At 41.6% G+C, this 13,968-nt stretch overlaps 1 protein-coding gene across 3 annotated transcripts in view; it reads right to left on the bottom strand.

Moving 5' to 3' along the window:
• CADPS2 (calcium dependent secretion activator 2) overlaps window positions 1-6,775 on the bottom strand; it is a 480,839-nt gene extending 474,064 nt beyond the window's left edge. For all 3 annotated transcript variants that reach the window (XM_081101756.1, XM_081101755.1, XM_081101754.1), the window contains exon 1: window positions 6,276-6,775. In XM_081101756.1, coding sequence (XP_080957882.1) covers window positions 6,276-6,614 — 339 coding nt within the window. In that variant the 5' untranslated portion in view covers window positions 6,615-6,775. The remainder of the gene's footprint in view (window positions 1-6,275) is intronic.
• Between the last annotated feature and the right edge of the window lie 7,193 nt (window positions 6,776-13,968).

Genomic DNA, 13,968 nt, shown 5'->3' on the forward strand with positions numbered 1-13,968 from the left:
CATTTAAAGTTCCCCAAGGTGTTTCTAATGTGCAGCTACGGATAAGAATCACAGGTGTTTTTCTTTTCAAAAAGGAAATCATAGCCAAACCCTTAGGTAACTTAAACAGTGATCATAAAATGTTATAGATTTAAGACAACAGTTCCATAATTTGATTCTTAAATATTCCTAAAACCCTGGAGAAGGTGTCATTTGTTTCAATAATGCATCCACTACTTACAATCATTAGGCCTTTTCTAGCCTAAAAACTGAAATAACATGTGACTATGCAACCCACCTCTTCCTTCCCAAAGAAAGGTCTAAATTAATTTGAAATGCATATAAAGTAACACAATAATTCAAAAGAGACCTGCCTCACAACCAAATAGCTGGTATGATTTTCCACTCAGAATGCCTATATTTCATAACCTGGCAATGGGCTTCCTTTTGTTTTGCTTTGAAGGTCTTTAATGACCTTACAAAGTGTGCTTTTTATCTTGTGAGTGTACAAATGAAGAGGACTGTTTCTATTAACAGACAGACAGACAAAAGCTAAAGAGAAACCACAGCATGACAATATTTCACTTTATAGGCAGTCATTGTACATTAAAACTACAGCTGATTTTTTTGAAAGAGAAAAGCAAATACCAATTTTACTTAATCTGCTTGAGTTCTCATTAATACAACTCATTTCACCAAATTAAGTTCTGTGGTCTCAAGACACCCTGGTGGGGGGTTAGATGGATCAGTTGAAGCAACAATCATTTTCCTCTGAGATACTGTTTAAGACCAATCTCAAGTTTTACTTTTATGTGTGGTTTCCGACTCACCCCCCTTAGGACAACAGCAAACAACAAAACCTTTCTCTTCTGTATTTGCACCATAACGTCCCAAAGCCCCAGGGAGCACAATGGATGGATTTTTATACCATCCCCAGATCTGCTGGGACTCTGCAAGCAAGAAAGCAGGGATACGGTGGGGCTCCTACAAGCGCTGCGTGCCTCTAGGGATTGGCAATGGGAAAGGGTCACTTTGAAGTTATTACTTGCACACCAAAAGGTATTACCTTTTATGGCTTTCTTTAGAAGAGAGGGGGTGAGTCCTGGTGGTCTCAAAACACGTTTATGGAACATTAGTTTCCACAGCAAACTATAAACTGTAAGACTCCTCTTTTGCCTCTAGAGCATCCTTCCCCCATCCTCTATGTTGCTGATTCTTTGAGGTGGACTAAATGGGACCCTTCCACATACCCAGACATTTACTCATCTCTTAGACTCCACGCACTGCGCTGAGAACGCATCGGGCCACCATTGTATTTTAGTCCCCAAAGATGGAACAATAGCAGAATCATTGAGGCACAGTGACTCCTGCTATAAGGTAAGCAATTCTCAGTCTTCGAAAATCTATAGCTAATATTTTATAAAAGTGGCTCTTTTCCTGAGCGGCGGTGGGGGGGGGGGGGGGGGGATCACCTAAGCCAGTGGTTCTCAACCTTCTGGCCCTTTAAATACAGTTCCTCATGTTGTGACCCAACCATAAAATTATTTTCGTTGCTACTTCATAACGGTAATGTTGCTACTGTTATGAATCGTAATGTAAATATCTGATATGCAGGATGGTCTTAGGCGACCCCTGTGAAAGGGTCGTTCAACTGCCAAAGGGGTCGCGACCCACAGGTTGAGAACCACTGACCTACGCAGTCAGAAGATTCAAAATCAAAACAAAACCCCAAAAAGAAAACCATTTCTAAAGAGGGACAGAAGTGCTCACTTTACTGTAGTATAATATTCGGATGGGAGAGAGTTGTGGGCAAGAGTGCACTGTGAATTATTTCACCAATACTATTTCCCCACAATTGATCTCTTCCTGATCAATTTTAATTAAGGAGTTTACTCTCCCCCAACCCCATCTGAAATTTCACAGTATTATTTGTATACATTAGTCAAATTTAGAATTAACAAGAAAAATTGTGTGAAGTGGTGGGAGTGATTATATAAACAGGTTTAATAAGGCACAATTTAGTGTGATTACAGTGACAATGCACATAAAAATGCAAAGAACGTGGGTATACGAAGCATGTGGAAAGTTATTAGGTACCATTTCAATCTTTTTAATTCCCTCTTCATTATTTCTAGTTTAAAAAATAGTTGGCTCCTTCTCAACATCTGACTTTAACTTAATAAAAACAAAAATAATGAACAGAGCAACCACCAACTAGAAACCTATAGACTCCTGGCTAACCAAAACAATTACCACGTAAGTCAAGCACATATGAAAGACAGGTATAATTTGAGAATTATAGTCTGTAAACCCACAGCTACGTGAGTGAATGTACGAAATCTCTCCCGTGGGTATCATGTTTGCCAGATTCTCCCTACCTTCTAACCACTGTGAACCCCTTTTTATCACTTTTTCCTCCTGGATCTCAATGTTTTCCAAAGGTTCAACAAACAAATCGCCTAAAGCAATAACTGGCTTGCTTTATCTGTGTCACTGTTTTCCCTTTTCAACACTGATCCCACCTTTACCCAATGATAGAGAACCACCCAAAGTTCATCTTTACTGCCCTTTGCAGTGTGATGGTGCCAAGGTAATCAAGGTAAAGAAGCACCAGAGGCTTTAAGCACTACTCAGACAAAGCTACTTGGCCATTGGCAATTTACTTCACATCCATATTATGTATGTCCACTTGGGAAGTGTGCCCACCTGGTACAGAGCCTTCTCAGTGCCCGGTCCACACCCCACCACCACCACCCAGAATTTCCTGGAAAGTCAGTCAGAGGGTCTAACGGGCATAGGGTGACGACTGTTGTTCCTCAGCGCTGAAATTTCCCAGCCAAAACCAAAGACAGGCGTGTTTTAGTCAACTGTGAGTTTAAAGCTATGAAGCTTTCTCAAGCAGCTCACGGATGAGCCCTTCACTAGCCTTGTGGGCCCCTGCACCCAATTGAAAAACAACATTGCGCTCCTCAGAGGCTCACCAGCCCTAACAGTGAGAGGGCTCTGACTGGCAAGGGAAGGCTCTTATCTCCGATTAATTTTCTTCATTTATAAAATGAGGACCCTTTCAGATCCCAATTTCTGAGTTCTAAATTCACAAAGTTGAAAGAAGTGACGTGAGGTGGGAAACACGCAATACAATATACAGATGATGTGTTGTAGAACTGCATACCTGAAACCTGTATAATTTTATTAACCAATTCAATAAAAAAAAAAAGTGAGCAGCAATATGCATTTCAATGACAACAATTTAAGCTATTAAATCCTTTTATGGGCTGTCTGCCTACTTGAAGACAGTATAAAAGTATACAATAGATGGTGATTTTGTAATTATCCTGTTATTTCATCTATATAACCCAACTGTATAATTCAAGACTGGCTTGTGCATCAAATTTGCAAAAATATAGTTTATTCCCATTTCATTTTGTCCAGGAGGAAATCTGACTGTCAAGAATAGCTCCAGCTCCCCTTAGCAAATAACATGTTTAAAAAAAAAAAAAAAAAAGCATGAGGTGCCTTTTGAATAAGTTCGACTAATAGAACGACTTAGATTGCCGAGACCGGTTTGGCTCAGTGGATAGAGCGTCGGACTGAGGGGTCCTGGGTTCGATTCTGGTCAAGGGCATGTACCTGGGTTGCGGGCATATCCCCAGTGGGGGATGTGCAGGAGGCAGCTGGTCGATGTTTCTCTCTCATCGATGTTTCTAACTCTCTATCTCTCTCCCTTCCTCTCTGTAAAAAATCAATAAAATATATTTTAAAAAAAAAATAAAAAAAAAGAACGACTTAGATTGTTGTGGGGTTTCTTCCTTAATAATAATAATAATAATAATAAATTCACAAAAGTTAATCTGACCGCACTCAATGCTCTCAACATTTAGAAAAATTTCCAAGTATTCCAAATTATTTTTGAACAGAACATATGCAGTAGTGTTGGGAAAGCACCTGTTTGCCAACACAATTTCTGGAGAGACATTCTACACTCTACAGGGCATATCTCATTTTACTGCGCTCCGCTTTATTGCACTTCACAGATGTGTGGGTTTGGGGCATTTTTGTTTTGGGGGAGGAGGTGGTGCAAATTGAAGGCAAGACCCTCCAGCAGCAAAAGATTAAGACTGGCTTTATTGAGGTGGTCTGGAAGGGAACCGGCAACATCTGAGGCATGTCTGTAATTAAACAGGCCGTGTTAGAGAGATCTGCCCTAGCTCAACAAGCAAGGGAGAGTTTGTTTCGTTACCAAAACCCAGCAAGAACACACAGTATAAGTCAGCTACTAATAAGTTGCAAACACTTATTTTCAAAGATAATATTCCAAATAGGACAGCATCTTAATGTCACCAAACTTTGTTTTTTTAAGACTTTAACGCACCAAAAATAAGTGTCAATGCAGTATGAGTGAAAAACACTGGAGAATGGATGATATTCGTAAACTTGATATGACCACTTATCACAGCGTGCCCCCAAAAATGTATACACATTTTAACAGCTGATAGCTCAATTTTGAAAATGAAATGTATCTTAATAAACACTGCCTTTATAATTATTCAAAGTGTGTGAATACATTTGGGGGGCACCTATACTTGTCAAAAGTTACACTTGGTTTAAGAATGGCTACTGAAATTGAAAGTCATTTGGCCTACAGAATTCAGAAGAGGTTAGAGGGGACTGCATCTCCACAGCAAGCTACAGACGAGAAAGTATGGTACTGGCCTAGGAGTGAATGGAAGGCTCCCAAAACTCCCAGGTGCACTCAAATCTGACCTGAGGAATGGTATCATCAGTTATGCTAATTGGTCTGGGATTAGGAATGCTACTCTGACACGATCCCTACCTCTCAGAGGATCCCTACCTCTTTTCCATCTCTGGGGTTGTGAATCTGAAGAGGGTTAGGTATTTGAAGGATCTGTGTAATTAGCTTCCAGATGCAGAGAAGCATCCTATAAGCTTGCCCTGAAAATGAATGATTCAAAACAGCTGCTCAGGTTGGGCCTGTTTTAAGAGGATGGGCACACAGGGTTAGGATGGTGTGGGAAGACTGCACTGACACTGAAATGCAGGCTTTCAAAATTCAATTCGAAAGCTCTCCAAATTTCCAAGTGCCTCACACGCTAAAGTTACTACTCCAGGAAACTAACAAACACCTGTGCATCCAGGTATGCATGCCTTGGGCAATCTCTCTAGGTCTCCACATCTTGTCCCAAACCAAGGAGACTGCTATATGTTTCTACTGAACCTTCTAAGAATAATCTGGGTTCAGCATTCTATTAGAGCAGTGGTTCTCAACCTTGGCTGCACATTAGAATCACCTGGGAATCTTGTTAAAATCCTGATTTCTGGGCCTCATCATTAGTAACAAAGAAACAGAATTTCCGGAGGATGAGGCCCAGAAATCAGGATTTTAACAAGATTCCCAGGTGATTCTAATGTGCAGCCAAGGTTGAGAACCACTGTATTAGCGAGACTGTCTACTACACCGTTTCTGTTGAAAACAGCCAGTTAAGGCAATTTGAGCCATTACTTTTGTCTGCTACAGAACATTCAATCCCTGGGGTCTTTGGCATGCATTACACCCGAAACAAACTCCTTACCTCTTGGGGGGCGGGAGCGGGGGACAGGGAGGGGATATTTGTTTTGAAGTGGTTATGAGCCAATCCTTAATTTGTATCAGTAGTGCGTTTCACTGGGCCTGGCTGGCCCAGGAATTACTAACTCACGGTACCTCCACAAAGCTGCGTACCTTTTGCAGTGTTTAGATCCGAGGTCCTAGTTTATAAAGCAGTATAGGAAGCCTGTCCATTTTACTTTGGGTTTTCTTTTTAGTCACCGAGGAACATTCCCACCCCTTCGCCTTAGTGGAGACTCCCCTCTGACCAACGCAAGTGTCCGGATCCCACTCGCTACACTCATTCCGACCTCCGGCCAGGTCCAGCTCCAGCTGGGCTAGGCGAGCAGGAGGCGCCGCTGCAGCGAGAAATTCAAGTTCACGGGGGCTGCGTTCGAACCGGGCCAGAGCCCAGCCCGCCGGGCGCCCCACCGCAGGGCCGGCGCTGCCCGGTCCGTCTCGGTCTCACGGACGCCAAGCTGACAGAGTCTGCCAAGCCCGGGGCGAAGATGCGTCCGCTGCCACCGACTCCCAGGGGGGGCTAAGACCCTGTCCTCCCCGCAAAGGTCCCCCTGCCTCCAAGACTAACAAAAACACAGCGTCCTGCGTGGGGCAGAGGGACCGCGGCCCGAGCGCTCCCCGCCCCGGGAGGGGCAAGTCCAGGAGGCGCGCGGTCCTGTCCGCAACTCACCTTCTGCTGCCTCCGGGCCATGTCTGTGGGCTGCTTGGCGTTGAAGGGGTACGCGATGCATCGCACCACGAAGACGTAGAGCTGCAGGCGGATCCTCCGCTCCTGCTCCTCATCCAGCTGCCTCTCGGGCTCGTCTCGCCCCTCGCTGATCACCGAGGGACTCGGGCTCCCGGGTCTGACCGCGCCACCGCCGCCCGCGCGCCCCGCCGCGTCCCGCCGCCCTTCCCGAGCCGGAGCGGGCAGCGCTCGCTGCGAACCGCCGGCCGCCACCGGCACCTCGCGGCTCTCCTCCTCCAGCCCCTCGTCCGACTCCTCTTCGCTGGAAGAAGGGTCCAGCATGGTGCCCGCGGCCCCAGGTGCCTCACCCCCGGCGGCAGCGCCCGCGGGGCTCCGGGAGCCGCGCGGCTGGCAGCAGCGGCCGCGGAATGAAAGGGAAACTGGCCCGGGCTTTCCGGACACGTCGAGTTAGACTCGGGAGCGTTTCCTACCACCCGGGCGCCAGGGGCGGGCAGGCGCCGGGAGGAGGACGCGGGCGGGAGCCGGGGAGCCGCCGCGCTTCAAGAGGCGGAGTTAGCGCGGGGGGTGAGGCCGCGCGCCGGCCCCGGGCCCGCCCACCCCGCGGTCCCTGAGCGCCCGCCGGCCGGGGCGGAGCGGCCCGAGCGCCCGGCGCAGGTGGGGAACCTGTGGCGCCGACAACAAGCAACACGTGGGCTGCAACGCCCGGGCGGGCGCGGGGCCGCGGAGTGCGCGTGCGCGCGCTGCCTCGGCTGCCCCGGCTGCCCCGGCGCCCGGTGCCTGGGAGCGCAGCTTGCAAAGGCGGGAGCTGCAGAGCGCGCTGGCTCTGTGTGCCACCACCCGGGGTGGCCTGGACGGTCGTGACCGCCCCTGCCCATTCTTTTTTCTCTTCCGAGCTTCCTGAGGGGCGGGAGCTTTGACCCCAGCGCCCCTCTTCCTTCCTCCCCACCCCTCCTCCCGCCCCCCAGATAAGGGAGCTGCCAGAAACTCTCTCGGACCCGAAACGGATACGCAGGTTTGGAACCGGAGCACAGGAAAGTGGGGCCTTTGCTGTTCTCCTCCAAATAACGTTGGGAAGAGACTTTGAAAAGTCTCTCTCTCTGCTCTGCTGCTGTTTGATCCTCATGGTGAAGTTCCAATGGTAAAAGTCAGAGGAACGTTCTTGAAAAGAAAAACAAAAAGCAAAAACACGCGAGGCTTTAAAAAAATAAAAACTTTTTATTGCTGTAGACGCATGAAACAAGATAGATTTTATATTTGCTAAGTTGCGTGCTCATTCAGCTCTCGCAGCTCGATTGTTTTCTGGGTTGGGATGCGGGTGACTCCAGGCACGTAGTGCGGTGGTGTGAACATTTATTCCGCTAATATTTGCGTGCACGCCCCGTGTCCAGCCCGAAGGATCCGGACGAGCCTGCGGCGCCCTGGGGCACACCGCACTCGGTCCCTGTGGGTTCTGGCCTCCAGTGGGCGTCTCCTCGCTGCACCAGAAGCCTATCTTATCTGCGCAGATTTCTCAGTCCCAACGCCGGAACCACCTGGAAGTTTCTGAGATTTTGTTTATGTTCTTAATAGCGACAGAGCGGAGAAATCAGGAAAACGGGGCATTCAACACACGGAGCGGAGCAGTGTGCCGTGGCCAAGCTGGCAGGGAGGTGATAAAGCACAGTGGTAGTACCACTGAGCAGATGAAATTACTGCCTCTGAGCCTGTCTACCCCGTGGCCAAAGAGCAGTTTTAGCTTTTTCAAGCCACTTTCACAGTTAGGTAAACAAGAGAGAGGCGTTCCTTCTGCATTGAGTGACATTCTCCCTCGGTGGCATAAAAAGGCAAGGAGGCATTTACTCCTTCTTGCCAATTTATCAATCTTTCATGGGTGCTCACAGTGATAAAAGGGATTCTCTGAAGCATGACTGATCGCCAAATGCCAAGGAATAGGAAATCTCAAAAACTGATATATTTAAAGACAGTGTTTCATTTCTAGCAAAGTAAACAATAAATGGCAAACTTATTCATGTAAGTCATAGTATCTAGTGCTTATATTCATAATTTGCAAAGTTTTGTGAATGTACTTATATAATAATGTCACCGAAGTAACCTCTTGAGAAAGGTGGTGATGATGATGATGATGATGATGATGATGATGATGATGACAATTACCATTTACATGCTTTGTACCAGGTACAGCACTAATCCCTTTATGTAATCTCATTTAATTTTAGTTCCATTGTACAGATAAGGAACCTGAGACTTAAGGAACCTTCTTTTCTACAGAACTAACTAATGGAACAGGGACTCAACATAGTAAATCGCTTCTTGTTCCAAATAGTAGCTTTTACTACTACAATTATAAATCAGTATATACTAAATGTGTAATGTTTATTAAACTAATAACTAAAATAATTTAGTTCCTAGGGACATGCAAGTACATTTGAAATATAGCATCTTTATTGCACTTCCTTTTCTTGCCAAGGAAAGGTATATTTTTCATTTTCCTTTATTAATTAGTTAATAGTATTTGGCGTGATGGCTTGTTATTTATTCTCTTCCTACTGAAAATGGTTATCAAATTAAAGATTCTCCAAGCCTTGGGGACCCCACTGGAAACATCTAATAATTTTTAGAATAAGATATATGGTTTTCTCTATGAAGATGAAAATGGTTCAAGGAACATAAATTAAAGAAATATCCAAAAGACAACAAAGAGAATGTTTAAGCCCTGGCTGGGTAGGTCAGTTGGTTAGAACATCCTCCCAATATGCCAAAATTGCCTGTTCAATCCCCAGTCAGGGCATTTTCAAGAATCAACCAATGAATGCATAAATAAGTGGAACAACAAATCAATTTTCTCTCTCTCCATTCCTCTCTCCCAATTCCTCTCTCTTTCTCTCTCTAAAATTAATAAATAAAAATTTTAGAAAAGAGAATATTTAAGGATTTCATTAATTAAACATACATTGTTAAAAAACTAACATGTTAAAATGATGCTGGACATACTCAGAAGAACAAAATGCAGTCTCTGACCTTAAAAAGGATAAAGAATGACAAATGAGAAAAACATTTATTTATTTAAAATAAAACATTTATTTAAAAAATCAGAAAATAAATATTGGTATTGCAATCTGATAATCATTTTAATAAACCAGGAGATAATGGTCGTACAGAGGAAAAATACTTCATTCAGGAGAGAGTAAGGGAAGGCTTCCAGGATACTTGATGTATATTTTGAAGAATGATTTAGAGCTTCTGGGCGAGGGCACTTTAGGCAAAGGCATTAAATTCTTTGCTTCATTGCACAACTGCAAGTAAACTGGTCTACCAGCAGTGAAGGATACATATGAAGATGGGGGAGATGCAACTAGAAAGCAAGCAGAGACAAATTCAGCATCGGGCAGAGGATAACGGGCAGGCATCCAGGGCCTTGTATGCCATACTTTGTTATTTAAGTCAGATCTGGAAGAAAATGGGGAAACCCTTAAAGGTTTAAGTAAGGTAAGAGATAAGGTGATCTGTAACTCTTAAGAGTCAATCTGGAGTAATGTAAAGGCAGTGAAATCAGAGGCAAGATACCAAGAGATTACTAAGGAAATCTGGGAGGGAAACAACGAGGGCTTGAATATAAGACAGGAGACAAAGAGAGAAGGAACTCTTAAAAGATGAACAAAGGAATTAATACCATAAGTATGAGAAACTGAGGGAGAGGGTCAAAGATAGAATATGATTCCCAAGCTAAGATAACTTGACTGAAAATAGATGAGATATGGACTTCTAGAAGGTGACTAGATTTGGAGAAACATGGAGTTTTGAGGAGCTTATCAGAGAGATCCTAATCTCTGTTGGAAATATAAATGTGATACTCAAATCTAGATAAGGAGATCATGAGCATATAGATGGCAGTTGAAGCTACAGATACAGACGATCATAATGTCCAGAGGTCCTTTGTTCAAGGTGAGAAGAGGGAGAATGATGGGTCTCTGGGGAACCCTCCCTGCCTCCCCGCCAATTAAGGGATGGATGGAAGAAAAAGAACCTGAAAAGAAAACCTGACCGTTAAAAATTCATTATGCCTTAATAATTTCTAATTAGCATTTTCAATTTTGCAGGTACACTAATGTTCTTACCAAATTTCTATGAACAATGTTAGCTTTTCAAGTAATTATAACATCGGTTGATGCTCTGGGATAATTGAATAAATGAAACCCAACATAAGATTGCTATTGGTTTGTGCCATTTCATAAATACAAGAAATACACTGGAATTTAGTCAGTGATTCCTTTTAACTTCTGTAAAGGTGAGCATAAAAACAAATTAAAGTTATACTGCTTTTTAATGAGACACCTCTAATACTGGTAAAAGATGGATGCACAGTAATAAAATAGAATATAAATGTTGTTTTAGCAATGATATTTAAGAAAACAGGTGTGTGGCCTGAATAGCTATAGGCGGTCTGTTTGCTGGTTGAGAATTGATTTGTGCATATGACCTGAAAGGAAGCTACTAACTCTTTCAAGTCACAGATGAAATCATTCTTTCATTTCAACAGGCATTGTTTGGGTACTCACTCTAGGCTATACAGTATTCGGAGTAGGTAAAATAAATAAATAAAAGTTTGACCCTAGTTGGTTTGGCCCAGTGTATAGAGCATGGACAGGAGGCCTGAAGGGCCCAGCTTTCAATTCTGGTCAAGGGCATGAACCTCAGTTGCAGGCTCAATCCCCTCCCCAACTGGGGTGCGTGCAGGAGGCAACCAATCGATGTGTTTCTCTCACATCCATGTTTCTCTCTGTGTGTGTCTCTCCCCCTCCCTTGCACTCTCCCTAAAAATCAATGGGAAAATATCCTCGGGTGAGGATTAACCAAAAAAAAAGTTTGTCCTTGAGGGAATGCATATGAAACAGACATGAGCAAAAAAAAAAAAAAAATTATGGCAATACATGCTCTTGTGGAAATAGAGAACAAAATTCACAAAATACCCCTTAACTGTTTTGGAAGTTATAGTTAAAATTATATTACAACAGAGAGAAGAATCATTTCAGGTCAGTTGGAAAGACCAGTTTTGCAAATATGTACAAAAAATTGTCAACTCACAAACTCAGCTAATAAGAAGAATATGCTTTTACAAAAGTAAGATAAAAACAAATTTTTGAAACTTTAAAGGGAGTGCTTTTATCTTATGAGGCAATAATCCTCCTGGCAACCCCTTCTTCCCTTTGCTTAGCTTTCTCTTTTTCTCCTCTCCAGTTATAATTTGAATGCTAGCAGAGAATTATTCTGGGACCCTAATCTTTACATATAATGGGTAAAAATATATGCAGATGGTCAGCACAAATTGATCAGTAAATGAGCCGTCCACATTGATGCGCACACAGACACACGATACAATAAGAGGATTGTTATGAAGATTAAAGAAAACAATGCTTGCAAAGTGCAGAAAGCCATCTGTTAGAGTAAATTCTAAAGTTATGGGCCAAGTATTTTACTGCTATTATAATTGCTGTATCACTTAGCTCACTTCTAACCATAGAACTATAGAAACAGTGCTATATTATAAATTACATATATTTATTTTTTAAAAGTACTATATTTTCGAAATAGAAACAAATTGTAGACAAATTAGTAAATGATTCAATGCATTCGTTTATTGGGTTTTACATAAATTAGAATTTTTATTTCTAAATTATTTGCCTTGAAACAACCAGACCTAAGAAACTCCCCAATATAGGTTAAGGTTATTAAGATCTCAAAAATTTTGTAATTTTTATAAGGTTGACCTCCCAATAAGAAGTTACTTTACTTCTATTCCTTTCAATCTGGGAGTACTCCCATTAATGATTGATTGCAGTTCTGTTCTTTACTTTTCCATTTTGTGAGAAACTGGGAGGAAGTAACAGAAATTTGAGTTGGTTGTAAAGTGCAGGGAGGAAAGAAGGGTAGAAGTATATTGTGACCTATGTGCTCGAAATATCATGAGAAAAGAATTGTATTATTTCAAGATATATAATGTATGGGATAATTATTATGATTGCCTAGTGAAGCAGGTATTTAGCCTACAAGAGGATGTTTGTATTTTAAATGTGAATAGAAACACAGACTATGTGAACTTTTGGGGAAAATGGAAAAAATCTAAGAATGATGCTCATATGGTAAAGCAATAGTCAGAGCTTTTTCCCTCTCTAGCTTTCACAGTTTTTTGTACTTGTATTGACTTGTTAAATACATTTTCTGCCAGTCAGTGAATAACAGGAATTGAGTGCCCGTTCTATATAAAGCACTATACTAAGACTCTGTAAAGAGGACATTGCATTGATTGACTAGGAATTCAACCAATGTCTTACTTCAGAGATAAAAATCATACTGCTGTAAACACACCATTTCAACAATAATGCTCCAGAAGATTAAATTAAATTGAAGTAGAGATTTTACTGGACAAAATGATAAAGGATAGTCAAATAACATCAAGTGCAAAAACTAAAGATATGTCTATAACTACTTACTATTATTTTGGTCTGTAGCAATAATTAATAAACTTGTTCTCAGAACCCATTTACACTTTGAAAGTTGTTGGGACCCCAACGATCTTTTGGTTAAACGGGTTATATGTATTAGTATTTCTAATAATAGAAAAGTAAGACTAAGACAATTTAGAAATAGCTATTTATTAATTCATTTAAAATAACAAATTTGTGCTATAACAAATTACATATATTTATTTTTTTAAAAGAATTATATTTTCAAAATAAAAAAGTTGAGTGGAAAGAGTAACATTATTTTACACTATGCAATTGTCTTTGTTGTCTGACTTGGTATTCATGTTACCAAGATTCTCATATCTGCTTGTACATTAAATCTGTTGCAATATATTATTTTGTTTTAAATAGATGAAGAAAATCCAGTCACACATAGATATGTCACTGAAAACAGAAGGAGTATTTTAATGACCTTTTTATATAATTGTAGATATTCTTCTTTCATATTACACCAAAACTAATCAGTGGTCATTTCTTTCAGATTAGCTGCAGTGTGGAATCTAAAACCATATTAATACACTTTTTTACTCTATGATATTAAAAAGTTCATTACTCTATCTTGCCCCTTGAACTGCTGGTTTTGTGATGTCATTCATTGCTCATTTGGAAAACACTGGTTCATTGGGTAATACAGATCAAAAGTTGACACTTTTAATTTTATTATATACTATTTTTAAAATTACATTTTTCAATAACCACCAATCTCATAAAAAAAAAGCAGTGGAAGACTACCAAGCTTATAGCGACAGATACAAACTTTACAAAATATTAATTTTTTCTTGAATGCTTGCATTTTATCACTGGCAACAATATTGTCAGTTGTTTTCGTTAAAGTAGCAAGCTTAATTCGCTGACATCTGACAAAGTATCTGCCATATATCTAAGTATGAATAACTAAAATTTGTCAGTTGTTCTCTCAGGTGAGAATGGTGTTCTAGGAAAAAGCTTCCAGCTCAAACCAGTGCTCCTCCTACAATTCACTGTGCAGAAGTGTTTTATGTATTCTTCCCATTTCACCTCAAAGAATATTTGTGTACTCAAGGATTGAGATTTAACAAAATTAATACTTTTTACTGCCTAATCAGAAGTATTATTAAATGAAACTGGTACTTTTTTTTCTGTGAGTGTATGCCATGAAGAACACAATGATTATT

This window comes from Myotis nattereri (assembly GCF_964212035.1).
Source record: "Myotis nattereri genome assembly, chromosome: 11".
NCBI lineage: Eukaryota > Metazoa > Chordata > Mammalia > Chiroptera > Vespertilionidae > Myotis > Myotis nattereri.